This window comes from Pangasianodon hypophthalmus, chromosome 20 (genome assembly GCF_027358585.1).
Source record: "Pangasianodon hypophthalmus isolate fPanHyp1 chromosome 20, fPanHyp1.pri, whole genome shotgun sequence".
Taxonomy (NCBI): Eukaryota; Metazoa; Chordata; class Actinopteri; order Siluriformes; family Pangasiidae; genus Pangasianodon; species Pangasianodon hypophthalmus.
The window spans coordinates 2,709,021-2,722,119 of NC_069729.1; the positions used below are offsets into that span (position 1 = coordinate 2,709,021).

Genomic DNA, 13,099 nt, shown 5'->3' on the forward strand with positions numbered 1-13,099 from the left:
ATTCATTAACAAATTGTAATCGTTGGTAAGTCTCTGTGGTAGCCTATAAGAGAAATAAAACACCTTGGGATTTGCTGTTATGGGAAAATAATCCACTTCAGGGGTGTAATGTGTTGTGTTGCATTCCTTACGTAAAATATAAGAGACCATGCAACACGCCTTCACTTAAGGGAAAGGGGGCGTGTCATGCAGATTTGAGGGGCGTGTCTAATTTGCATATTCATACATTCTGAATGGAGAGTAAAAGTGCTTGTGTACTTCTGCCCCTGTGTTTCTGTGCATTTTTTGTACATGGATCCGGCATGTCAAGCAAATTTATTATTCAGCAACCTATAAAGAAAAACAATTAACACGCTTTTTGGGGTAGCTTTAAAGACTTTATGTGTGTATAAGGATGTGAGTGTGACAGATGGTTACTACAGTCTCCACACTGAGGATGATGATGATGGTGATGGTGATGGTGGTGATTAGGATGAGGATGATGATGATGATGAAGATGATGGTGGTGAATGGACGGAGCCCCTCCCTGTGAGCGCGTGGTCTTTTCTTTTGGGAGGGGTGGGTGCCCTGTTGCCATGGAAACGGCGCAGACGCGTGGAAGTGACGAAGAGGCATCAAAAGTGGCGATGATGAAGCAGGAACCACTCCTGATGCAAAAACTCCTCCAGCTTTAGGACTTAATAACAGGCGCTTATAACAGCCACATGAGCGGATCGCGCATCATGGGGATCACAGCTTTAACTTTCTAATCTGGTGAAATGTTACAATGACGTTGGCGGATCTATAACGCTAGAGAAACTTGGAGGAAAGGAAAAAAAAAAAAGAAACACTCCAGACTTGTGACTCCTCATGGCCAGACTTGGGTTTACATGGTTTGTTCTTCTGAGTATAATGCCACTGCAAACTGATGCCATAGAGACAGGTGAGTTCTTCACTAATGTCTATCAATTACTTCTATTACATCTGATTCCCTTTAATGTTTGATTAAAATATTCCCTTTATTTCAGAACTTAAATTCCTTCCCACAGCTGAAACAGGGTTACAACCTGACTCTTTTTTCCTCAGTGAAATTATTTGTCTATGACTATGTACTAAATTAGCCATGAATTCATTCATGAAATTCTAATCTGTGCCTGACATGTAGCATATAGAACTCCTTCCTAAGCAAAACCAACCTCTCATTAGTTAACCACATTTTGAGTGAGTTCTAGACACTCCTTCATTTATAACACAACAAAATCCATTAAATGTATGACCATTTATGTCAGGAATGACTATACTGACTTAGATAAAAGTGCATTATGGAGTAAAATGGACTTCTGTGCCTTTATGCTTGATGCTTTCTCCTCCTGGTAATGTCCTACTGTTTTTGATTGCAGTGGGAACCCATACTCGATCGAGACCATTTGCATTTTATTCTGAGCAGTGAATACGTTTTACGAGAAACCCGCTGTCCTGCTCCTGCTCATTTTTGAGCAAACTCAGTTCAGGAAACATGGTTACGGGATATTTTGAAGTATTGTTTCTTTGCCACTGACTGAGGTTTTCTCAGGACATTCCAGGAAGTCAGGCATCAGGGATTCACTAGTTTCCCTTGGTAACAAAGCTAATAAACCCTGGAGTGGTTATAAATCTTCCTATTATTTGGTTCTTGCCCCAGATGGGGGGGATTACGCAGCCAACTCCCCCTTGCGGTCTCGCTAGGCAAACAATTAGGTTTGCTTTGGTCTCTTGTATCCCGTTATCGCCGTCTCGGGAGGGTACAGTGGGCCAGACAAAAGACGCAGGTGTCTGTTTTTTTTGGTCTCAACATACGTCGTGGGGAATGTCATTAATCTGCCAATGTCCCAACAGTGAACGTGGTGGATTTCTGTGGCCAGACAGTACGGGGGGATGGCATGATCGTCCGGTCCCACCAGGAGTCGCGCAGGTACTACTTTGTCAGCATGGGCACCGACTGCCACCTGACCGTGCAGGCAGCCACGCCCCGCGACAAGGTGCAGTTCCAGTTCCGCTTCTTCCTGGTTTACAGCCTGCTGCGTGTGTCACCCTTCAGCCCCGTCCCCTTCGTCCCAGAGTCGGCCCGGGGTCCCTCGCATTCGGGTTCCACACGGCCTGACCAGCGCATGGAGCCTACGCCGGATGAGGGCCAAGGAGACCCGTGTCACGCTGGTTCTTACATCCAGTTCTATGATGGGCGGGATAAGATGGCGCCCCCTATCGGGCCTCCACTTTGTGGAAAGAGCCTGCCACGCCCAGTCCTGTCCACTGGAAACTATCTGACTCTGCGACTGGTGACCAGGGGGACTCAACCACGTGTGGATTTTGTTGGGGACTTCACCTCATTCAGACTGGGTAAGGTATAATGGAAGTTATGATCTTGGATCAATTTCCGGTTGTGCTCATGGTGCATGGTGAAATGGAAAAACCTTCTCTCTTACTTAAGACGGCTTTGTGTACATTATCATTGATACTTGATAGAATTATCAGAAATAAAAATCATTCTAGGAAAGTTAATCTTTTTCAGTAGTGATACTGATATCTATCTTTATCACCATACTGACATTTCTTTAATGATATGATTGTAATGTCCAGGCAGGTCCAACACACCCATATTAACATTTTAAATGAGTCATCAAGTGCTAAATGCTGTTCTTTACCAGGGTTTAATCAATCTGAATGCAGCAGTGAGCCTTATTTCACCTGCCAAAATGGAAAATGCATCCCAATGAGTCTGGTGTGCAATGACGACAAGGGAATCGACAACTGTGGAGATGGCACCGACCTGCAAGATTACCCAGGATGCAACAGTCAGTATACCTTATCATACCATTTGTATATGAGCTGGAAGCTTGTATGCACAAAAGAAACTGGAGATCTGGTAATATCTAATTTTGAGGGGAATTTCAAAGTCAAGGCACAGTGTTTGCTCTGTTTTAGGTCTGTTGTCCACAGCTAGCACACGTCAGCCGTATGTAACTCCTCCGCCCATGTCGAATGTGGCCACCATGAGGGCATCGACTCTGGAGAAGTGCAGTGGCTCAAACCTCATCCCCGACATTGATTCTGTCACTGGTACGCTTGAATTTCATTTAAAAAGAACATTTTCTGGATGATTCGGGAACTATAGTCTGTCACATTTTTATGTAATGTTTGTAAATGGTAATGTTAATTCTAATGTTTCCATAATGTTATATAACTGGGAATGTTGTCTGAGCAGCTATCTTTTAACATTTTGAATTAATAATTAATAAAAATGTATTATGTAACAATTATAAACTGCTGTATTTTAGTTGTTAGTAGTGATTCTTGAGAATAAATTCTTGAGAATAAATCAAATATATTGTCTTTTTAGTTTCTAAAGAATTACTGTACCACAAATTTTAATGTTAGCATGGTTATTATATTTCCCCTGTGTGTTAGCTAGAGGTTAGCATAAGCGAGATTGTAACAGCTTTGTTACTGCTAGCTAGCATCCAGCTTCCTAGTCAACACAATGCTGAATACTAAATTATTATCATTATCGTATGAAATTAAAATCTGGTTTAAATTTCCAGTAATGGTTTTTGCAGCATGCTAGCTAGAAGTTGCTCAGCACATTGCTAAGCCTCCATTTTTTTTCCTGACGTGTCAGTGATACTTTATGCATTTCTTTTGGCCTTATTAGTTAAATCAGCATTTTCTGTTTACCCCTGAAAAGTTGACGGACATCACGTTGATAATGAGATTCCTTAACACGAGCTCACACAGGCGCTGGCCCTCTGCCTGTGTGCAGCTGGTCTCTCAAAGCGGCTATTGTGTTTTATGTCTAAGTAATGGCTAAACTGAATGACAAAGGGCATAAAGCTAATTGGAGGAGCACATGAATGCTTGCTGCGTCTTCCTGTGGACAGAGCCATAAATCAACAGTCAGCTCTAGTCACCAGGATCAGCTAGTGCCCTAGAACCATTGTTGGATTTATGTGTCTGCAAATAGGTACTACGTTGGCTAGACCCAAATTAGCTCTTTGTGTTTGGAAGGTCCACAAGTGTTCAAGGAAGTGCAAAGATGAGACTTAAGCACAGGTGTGAGTTGCGTCCATACTGTTGCATCATAAGTATTATTTGTTTATGATTGTGAGTTTTCTTTTGCTTTAAATTTCTCACCATCAGGGTTGCCAGGTCTCAGCAGAAAAAATTACATTTTACTAACTATGTCTCAAAAAAGCAAGCAAAAAGACCTGATACTAACCCAAAAACTTTAGTCACTGGGGAGAAGAAAGGAAGAAATTTTTTTTGTCTATTCTATTTTTATTCTCATTCTTTGCACAAGAAATAATTTCACCGTTGTGTGCAAGCATTTCTGCAATATACCCCAATCCTGGCAACATGTCTTGAAACAGATATATAATGGTTCTGTGCATGGTAGGTACACCGTCTGCTCTGCACTTATACTTTCCCTCTCTTTGCCAGAGCATATGATTGGGGAAATTGGTTAGATTTAATTCTGAATATTTGCTTTAAAGCCGCAGACTATTTTTAAACTAGACGAAAAAAACCTGCCACCTATGGACTTGCATTTTCCATTTCAGCTTTCCATTTTCCATTTTAAAAACATGCCCAATTTGGCATAAAAATCACAACCCTGGCAACCCTGCTCAACATGGACCATGTGAATATACAGATAATGCAATCATATGCAAGTGCTGTAATGTAAAAGTACAACTTAGTTAATCATGTTAGATCTGGAAATGGAGGCCAGTTCTTTAAAATGTTCTCTGGTTCTCTGAACTTCAGCACATTTACATTTAAATGACAATTTAAAGTCTTATTTTTGTTTATGTAAAGTTCTGCAGCATGTCTGAACTTTAGTAGTGGCATTATATTGGTCAAAAAAGACGTATTTGTCCATTTGTTCCCTCAGATTCTCCTCCGTACGTGTCTCTGCTGGCGCTCTACGTGGTTCTTGGAGTTCTGGCCGGCTCAGTGGTCGTGTGCTGGTGCTGCTGGTCTCCCGGCTGGTTCCTCTGGAGAGTGAGTGTGTTTCGTTTCCTGCCGTGCTGTAACTCCTGCTGTGCCTCGTGTCAGCTGTGCAGCCGGAGCTGCTTGCAGAACAAAGAACACCGGCTGGCCAAGGTCACACCGCAGCAATCCTCCACGCCCGCAGCCTCCACCACCACCGTGGCCGTGTAGAGTCTGCACAGGAGGACTCGCTCTGAAAGTGTCTGATGGAGTGATGGAGAAGGACACTGTGGTGGTAACGTGTTCATCATGACGCGTGCTCAAAGACGTGCGTTTGTGGTTTGGAACTGGGGCAAATATTTTGTTTTCTGTCTGCTGCTTTTATATGAAATTGTGTTATCGTGTTTTTATGTCTTAAAAATTTGTGCAGTTCAGTTTCGTGTATCGCTCACTGGATATACAGAAGAAGATGACGTCAGTATTATCACAGCGATCCCAGGCACTCTGTGCTCATTTATAACCAGAAAATGGACCTAAAAGAGGTATTCACATTTCCCAAAAGGACCATGCACAAAAGGCGTTCAAGTCCGGACCGATTCTGTTTTCAAAACGACAGTCCAAACAGTTTCACTATTCCCAGAGCTATTGTTGAAGATGCTTACATAACAGCTATGAGTGTCTCGGTGTCAGTTTGGCACGTTGCTCTGTCGTGATGAGGTGCATTTTTCCTCACGGCTGTTGCTCAGTTACTGAGCTCTGTCCTGTTCACCCAGAGGTCATGTCCTGAAGCGTGCACTCTGCTCTTATACGGCTCTGTAATGGAGCCCCACCACACAACAGCACAAACACTGCTCACTTACAGCTCAGTATCATTTTGCATTAGTCCTGCTTTGGGTTTAGTCTCAGTTTGGGTTTACTCTCGTTCTGGGTTTAGTTTGAGTTTGAGGTAGGTCTCATTTTGGGTTTAGTCTCATGTTGGGTTAAGAATCACTTTGGGGTTCAGTCTCAGCTTGAGTTTAATCTCAGTTTCTTCTTAGTCACACGTCTGTGCCCAGTCTGGTTTGGGCTTAGTCTCAGTTTGTGTTTCGTCTCATTTTGAGTTTAGTCTCATTTTGAGTTTAGTCTCATTTTGAGTTTAATCTCGGTTTGGGCTAGTCTCAGTTTGAATCTAGTCTCAGCTTGTGTTTAGTCCTGGTATGGACACAGTCTCAGTTTTGGTTCAGTCTCAGTTTGGGTTTTATTCTTACTTTGGGTTTAGACTTGTTTTGGGTCTAGTCTCAGTTTGGGTTCAGTTATGGGTTAGTTTTAGTTTGAGGGACAGCTGGGAAAGGCAACATTGCTGACTTTGTTACACTGATGAGCAAAAACTGAGACTAAACTCAAACCGAAACTAAGATCACTGATACTAAACCCAAATCAACACTAAGCCAAATTTAAACTAAACCCCTGTTCAGACTAAAGCCTGTTTTATGCTACGTTCTGTGTTTAGTAAAGCCACTCTCTGAAACAAGAACCGCCCACCTTGCAGTGATTGGTCAATAGTGACATATGGAGTGTGAATAGAAACAGGCTGGAAATTTTCGTCTTTGCTTTTATTTCGAGCGTCTCTCAGAAGCTCTTATGATCATTTGTAATCTAAACTTTATACCAAATTGTAAACTAAACGTAGCTGAAACTGGGCTTAGTCTTGGTTTGGGCGTGTTCAGTATCACATTTCCCTCGGGGTCTCTGTTCTGCACGTGTTGATGCACTGTTGAAGGGGTTTGGGTCAGATTGGAAAAATAATGGTACATAATATTTCTAAGAGAGATATTTCTAAGACTGATCAAATATTATACCAAAAACTGTGTTAGTCTCTAGCTATATGTCTATATATATATTTTTATGTATTTTTCTTCTTGTGGATTTATGTATTTTCCAAGTAGATAGTTTGATATGAGTGTAGATACCACTGTCTTTGTTTTTTATGCTTGATTAAAATTTGAATGTAAATACAGATATAATGTATGATTTATGCTTTTCATACGAGCTCTGGAACATTCACATTAAAACCATGTTAAGTGAGAAAAGAATGGTGCAAGTCTTTACATTTTGTTTTTCATTTGGAAGCAAACTACTGCTTCTGGAAGCAAACTATATATACACACCGGTCACTTTAATAGGAACACCTGTACACCTGCTCATTTATGCAGTTATCCGATCAGCCAATCATGTATTAGCAGCACAATGCATAAAATCATGCAGATACAGGTCAAAAGCTTTGGTTAATGTTCACATCAAACATCAGAATGGGGAAAAATGTGACTTTAACCGTGGCATGGTTGTTGGTGCCAGATGTGCTGGTTTGAATATTTCATAAACTGCTGATCTCCTGGGATTTTTACACATAGCAGTCTCTAGAGTTTACACAGAATGGTGCGAAAAACAACAAAAAAAAACAGCCTGTGAGTGGAGGATCTGCAGGCTGAAACACCTTGTTGATGAGAGAGATCAGAGAACAATGAGACCTGTCTGAGCTGCCAGGAAGCGTATAGTAACTCAGATAATCACTCTTTACAACCGTGGTGAGCGGAAAAGCATCTCAGCATGCACAACACATCAAACCTTGAGGTGGATGAGCTACAACAGCAGAAGCCCATATCAGGTTCCGCTCCTGTCACCCAAGAACAGAAATCTGAGGCTATCATGAGCACAGACTCACTCAAACTGGACAGTTGAAGGGAAAAAGACCAGGTGATATTTTTTCTAAAGTGTATCTGCATGATTTAATAATACATTGTGCTGAAGCCACATGACTGGCTGAGTTGATAACTGCATGAATGGGCAGGTGTACAGGTGTTCCTAATAAAGTGTATAATTTGGTGCTGCGGTATTATCGGGTATTACATTCAAAAAAAGTTTACCAAAAAGCGTAAACTTCTCTGTCATGAAGACTTTCCCATGTCGGAAAAGCACTGACACTGGAGACTCCTTCCGAAAGTGTTCACTAAATATCCCCTTACAGAAAGCTTCACCATATCAGAGATGATACGTTTTTCTAGATCAGTTTTTTATTATTAGCCTTAGGTTATGTGGAAGTTTGCCATGTGTGTGTGTGTGTGTGTGTGTGTGTGTTTTGCCAGATCCTGCTCAAAGATAAGCTCAGTATTGACAAAGGGGAGCGAGAAAATCTTGGCAATCTCTCCCACCTCAAACTGTGTGTGTTGCCGCTGTAACTACGAGCAACCTTTCAGAGCAAATCCTCTCTTTTCTATCCCTTTCAAATGCTTTATATAATCTCCTGCCCTTCCTTCATCCGAAAAGCCTCTCAGAGTTTAATATCTGAGGCCTTTTGTTCGGCATGCAGAGCAGCACGGCTGCCAGAGAGCGACCAGCTCTTCCTCTGACCTCACGCTTTTCTCTGTCATCACACATGACACACACGCTGAATGTAAAACCATCTCAGATTTGATTCATTTGCTTTGACCTCACACACGTTTATTATCCATTGTTTCTCTGTTATCTCAGTCTCACACACCAGCAGAGTATCTGCGGCTCATACACACACACACACACACACGGCCCTGATTCGAAGCCACGAGTTTACGTCTTAGAGCTTGAACTAGAAATTTCACTCCTCCTGACATCAACAATGTCGTATGAATGTAAAGATCGACAGCTTTTATTTTTAATATCTATAATATGAATGTCTTTGTATCAGTAAAAGTCTGAAATTATGCTTGCAGCCCTAAAGTACACTGGATTCAATTATTAGCACCTTTAAAAAGGGTCATTTTTAAAGCAATCGATACCACAATCAATCTTTGCCAGCTGTTTGCTGAGATCATTTTGTATTAAAAAAAAATTACATTTGTTTATGCAAATGCAGCTTTGTTTAATTGAATTTAATATTTGTTTGCTTAACAAAACAAAACAAAACAAAAAAAACAGTACTTTGATGTTGTTAGAATTAACTTGGTGGTGCAAAAAAAAAAATTATTACAATTAATTAAATAAAAAATTGAACATAAATTCAACAATAAGCAACTTTTTTTTTATTCTTCTGTAATATATTTCTGATAGGAATAGGAATTAGCATGAAAAAAGTAATGAATACAGGACCACAAACCACAAAAAAGAGATTTCTGGTTCTGAATATAGAAAAATAATATATTAAAAAAAATACAATGTAGAATACTTTAGCCATTGGGGTTTATAAGGTTTGTAAAGGAAATGTCTTTTTTTCTTTCTTTCTGTCCAGTTACTAAAAGACAATTTGCTGAGTGGTGAGAAGACCTCCTATTTTGTTTGAAACTGTGTTTTTTTTTATTCTGGTGTTTTTAGTGCCTCTTGTATATATATTTTTTATACAGAGACTTTTATTATATCAGAGGATTAGTATTTTTATATCCGCGTTTAGTTGGAACTTTTATTATGAAAGTACAGAGCTGAGTTATAGCTTGCTTCACACTGCAGCGCGCGGCTGCTCAGTTCGCCGGTTGCTCAGGACCAAATCTTAAAAACGGAGAATAAAAGGTGTTCAGTCGGGTGACTAACGCTTTCCCGCGCCGCTGAAAATGTCTTATTGCAGGCAGGAAGGTATGGTTTCTTTTATTTACTGCTAATTCTTACCCGCGGATTTTTCCCCTCATTTCTTCTTGAATGACATTGATTTCGCATGTCATGTGTGTTAGCGGTTACTGTCACCCGCATTCTGGCAAATCCCGCCTTCTCAACGACGATTGGCTAGTTCTGTTCTGGATCCTGCACAGCCATTGGCTAATACTCTGCCTCGGCTTGTGTGTAGCCAATCCTCGAATAGGAGGCGGGGATTTGCGGAATGCGGGTGGGACATGAAGAAATGCGTTAGCTGCTTATCCTCAAGTGCTCAGCTATTGGCCAGACACTTTCATATCTAATATTTAAACACTGTAAATAAATAAGATGTTTTTGCTCTGTTTGCTATTATAGTTATTTATAAAATGTATAAAAAAAAATCATAGCTTCCTATAGAGTCGTTTCCTGTTTACTGAGTCAAGAGTCATGGTCATAATTGCACCTCTCTCTCTCTCTCTCTCTCACACACTCACACACACTCTCTCTCTCTCTCTCCCTCTCTCTCTCTCACACACACACTCTCTCTCTCTCTCTCTCTCTCTTTCTTAATAAACTTGTAAAGTAAGTATGAAGTTCTCAGTAAATCTCTGGATCAGGTATCTGTCTTTACTTTGTCATTGTTCCCTGCATGAGCTGAATGTTTTTATTTTTATTTATTTATTTATTTATTTGTTTATTTATTTATTTATTTCTGGCAGGTAAAGACCGCGTCATCTTTGTGACCAAGGAGGACCACGAAGCACCAAGCAACGCCGAGCTGGTGGAAGACGACCCCAATGACCCGTACGAGGATCACGGTCAGCTCATGACTTTAACCTCCTTAGTGAATTAGTAAGACATGATAATGATAATGATAATGACGCAGGGAGAGAGACGGGGACTGAGAGAATGATTCAAAGAGAATGAGACAGGGACAGAGAGAGAGAGAGAGAGAGAGAGAGAGAGAGAGAGACGGGGACCGAGAATCAGACAAAGACCCCGAAGGAGCCAAAGTCAGAGAAAGAGACAAGGACAGGGATTGAGATAAGACAAACAGAGAGAGAGGCAGGGATGGAGAGAATGAAGAATGAGGCAGGGACGGAGAGAATGAGGCAGGGATGGAGAGAGAGAGAGAGATACAGAGAGAATGAGGCAGGGACGGTGAGAATGAGGCAGGGATGGAGAGAATGAGGCAGGGAGAACAAACTGAATTAATTGGACAATAAATATTTGTATTGAAGGACATGTTCAATGATTTGATGGAAGACTTGTGGAATTTTTTATTATTTATTTGCCCATCGTAGGTCGACTTTAATAAAAGATAAAAATCTTGAGTCATATTGCTGCATGAGATTTTTGCCGTTTTGCCCACACCTACGTGTGTTGATGATGATGATGATGATGAAGATGAAGATGAAGGTGAAGATGATGAGTACGTCACTCAGGCAAGCTCAGAACAGATCCTGGTTAAAGAGTGAGTGATTGTATTGCTTTTGTGCCCCTGCAGGTCTCATTCTGCCCAACGGGGACATTAACTGGAACTGCCCGTGTCTGGGCGGGATGGCCAGCGGCCCGTGCGGCCAGCAGTTCAAAGACGCCTTCTCCTGTTTCCACTACAGTAAGGAGGAGGTGAAGGGCTCCGAGTGTGTCGAATATTTCCGCAGCATGCAGGAGTGCATGCAGAAATACCCCGAACTCTACCCGCAGGAGGACGACAACGAGAGAGCCCCCTCTGACGCTGCTGCGCTTGTCGAGTCCTCCAGCACTGACTCTGCTTCTGTTTCAGGCTCGGAGGAAGCAGCGACAAGCACAGAAAACCCTGCAGCTAGCTAATATCTGTCTCTCTCTCTCTCTCTCTCTCACTCACACACATACACACACATACACACACAGCCTTTCAACCTCTGAACTGACTGACTCAGGAGAATGAAAACTCAGAAACACCCGCAAGGAGGCAAGATGTGATGAGAACGATGATAGAAATGCTAATAATGACTAATAACGCTATACAAGCATCACTCTTGAATAAGTGTACACTTCAGATTTCCTACAAATCCAAAAAAAAGAGGTGTGAGGTCAGCGTGAATAATTGTAAATGAGAAGAAAGGAAGGACTTGTAGTTTTTGATGCTCCTGCTGATCAGATTTGATGATTAATGTTCATGTCTAAAGGACTGCGTCTGCACTGAGTCGCCTTTCGATGCTTTTCTTGATAAAAAAAACAAAACAAAACAAAAAACCCATTGCTTGTGTTTCACACTGCTGTCTTTATCTTCAATGCGTAGGTTGTCTCGAAGAGCAGCCTCAGTGACACCCTCGTGTGTGTGTTTGTGTGTCTGTGTGTGTGTTTGTGTGTGTGTGTGATATTTGTGTACTTCAGACATCCCTCTGTTTTGAAACTTCTCCGTGATTGGTCTTTTTTCAATTTAGCGGTCAACAAATTATCTTAGAAATACTTCACTGATGAGCTGAGGCATCATTTGTATCCCGAAAATCAATAGAAAAAAAAAAAAAAGTGATTCTGATTTTCCAAGATGGCCGCCCCATACCATTACAGTGTTTTACATGGTTTTGTTTGTGTTGGTAGATTACATTCTGTCACACTGTGATATCACTGAAAAACCACTTTTTGAAAGATTTTGGGTGACACAGACTTCCTCTACTTGTTAGCTACGTTAGCCTCGTAGCTCCAAGTATATAACGAAAGAGCTCGGGCACCAAACGTCCCAGCTGATGGAGGAAGAAGTCTGGAAAACTTCTTTTAAGACAGCAACAATGTCATAGAGGTCACAGGTTCAATGGGAAGTGACTGGGTTGGAAATACATCTATTCTAGGTTTGTGTGTGTGTGTGTGTGTTTCAGGTTTGATTTTACCATTTCCTTTATTAATGAATCTCATTTAATCAGCTAAAGATGTCTGATTAAAGAGGATGGTGTTGTAGGAAGTGTGCTCAAAAGTGACCAACGATTCATTGGTTAATTATGATTATAACGAATGAAGAAACTTGATGAAGATATTTGTATCTGATATACTGATTTTCCTCCATTTGATGTTTTTTTTTCTGTTTATAAAAAAACCTACTGTACCTGAGATTATTACAAATGCAGTGTTGAGATCTGTCACTGATAAGACTGAGTGAAATAAGCGCTGAGACATTTCACTAGGATCTGATGAGTATTAAACCAAAGAATTTCATACGCAGCACTACATTATTACGTTCCAGGATGCAGTGGAAGAATGAGGCTTATATTTAGATAACAACATGTCCATAAGTTGTGTTTCTGCTTCCTTGCAGTCAAATCCATTTTATTTATTGGTTTAGAGTGTAGCAGATTTAGGACTGAGAAGATGTACCAAAAAAAATAAGTAAAAAAATAAAAGGAAGGAATGATAATCAAATAATCATGAAGCTCAATATCATATTTTATTGTGTCCTAACATTAAACCATGGTGTAGAAATTTTTAAATTTTTTAAAAATAAATTATACATAAGGATTTAAGGATCTAGAATGAATGTATTATCCGAGCTGGACGTAGAGTTGTGTTCCTGCGGTTAGATATTATTTATTTATATTTTTGTACC

The 13,099-nt window shown here is 40.8% G+C and overlaps 2 protein-coding genes across 2 annotated transcripts; both read left to right on the forward strand.

Moving 5' to 3' along the window:
* The first annotated feature begins 416 nt into the window (after positions 1-416).
* ldlrad2 (low density lipoprotein receptor class A domain containing 2) lies at positions 417-6,986 on the forward strand. The gene is made up of 5 exons (XM_026935604.3): positions 417-922; positions 1,855-2,355; positions 2,664-2,810; positions 2,941-3,075; positions 4,904-6,986. Exons 1-5 carry the CDS (start codon positions 850-852, stop codon positions 5,170-5,172), a joined length of 1,125 nt encoding a protein of 374 aa, XP_026791405.1. The 5' UTR covers positions 417-849; the 3' UTR covers positions 5,173-6,986.
* A 2,388-nt stretch (positions 6,987-9,374) lies between these two features.
* On the forward strand, positions 9,375-12,713 carry chchd4a (coiled-coil-helix-coiled-coil-helix domain containing 4a). Its single transcript, XM_026935236.3, has 3 exons — positions 9,375-9,519; positions 10,236-10,334; positions 11,024-12,713. The coding sequence occupies exons 1-3, from the start codon at positions 9,498-9,500 to the stop codon at positions 11,347-11,349; spliced, it is 447 nt and encodes a 148-aa protein (XP_026791037.2). The 5' UTR covers positions 9,375-9,497; the 3' UTR covers positions 11,350-12,713.
* Positions 12,714-13,099: the final 386 nt, after the last annotated feature.

Coding starts and splice junctions, on each gene's coding strand:
- ldlrad2 (XM_026935604.3), top strand. CDS start 850: ATGGCCAGACTTGGGTTTACATGGTTTGTTCTTCTGAGTATAATGCCA. Junction 2,811..2,940: donor AGATTACCCAGGATGCAACA/GTCAGTATACCT, acceptor GCTCTGTTTTAG/GTCTGTTGTCCACAGCTAGC. Junction 3,076..4,903: donor CGACATTGATTCTGTCACTG/GTACGCTTGAAT, acceptor TTGTTCCCTCAG/ATTCTCCTCCGTACGTGTCT.
- chchd4a (XM_026935236.3), top strand. CDS start 9,498: ATGTCTTATTGCAGGCAGGAAG. Junction 9,520..10,235: donor GTCTTATTGCAGGCAGGAAG/GTATGGTTTCTT, acceptor TATTTCTGGCAG/GTAAAGACCGCGTCATCTTT. Junction 10,335..11,023: donor TGACCCGTACGAGGATCACG/GTCAGCTCATGA, acceptor GTGCCCCTGCAG/GTCTCATTCTGCCCAACGGG.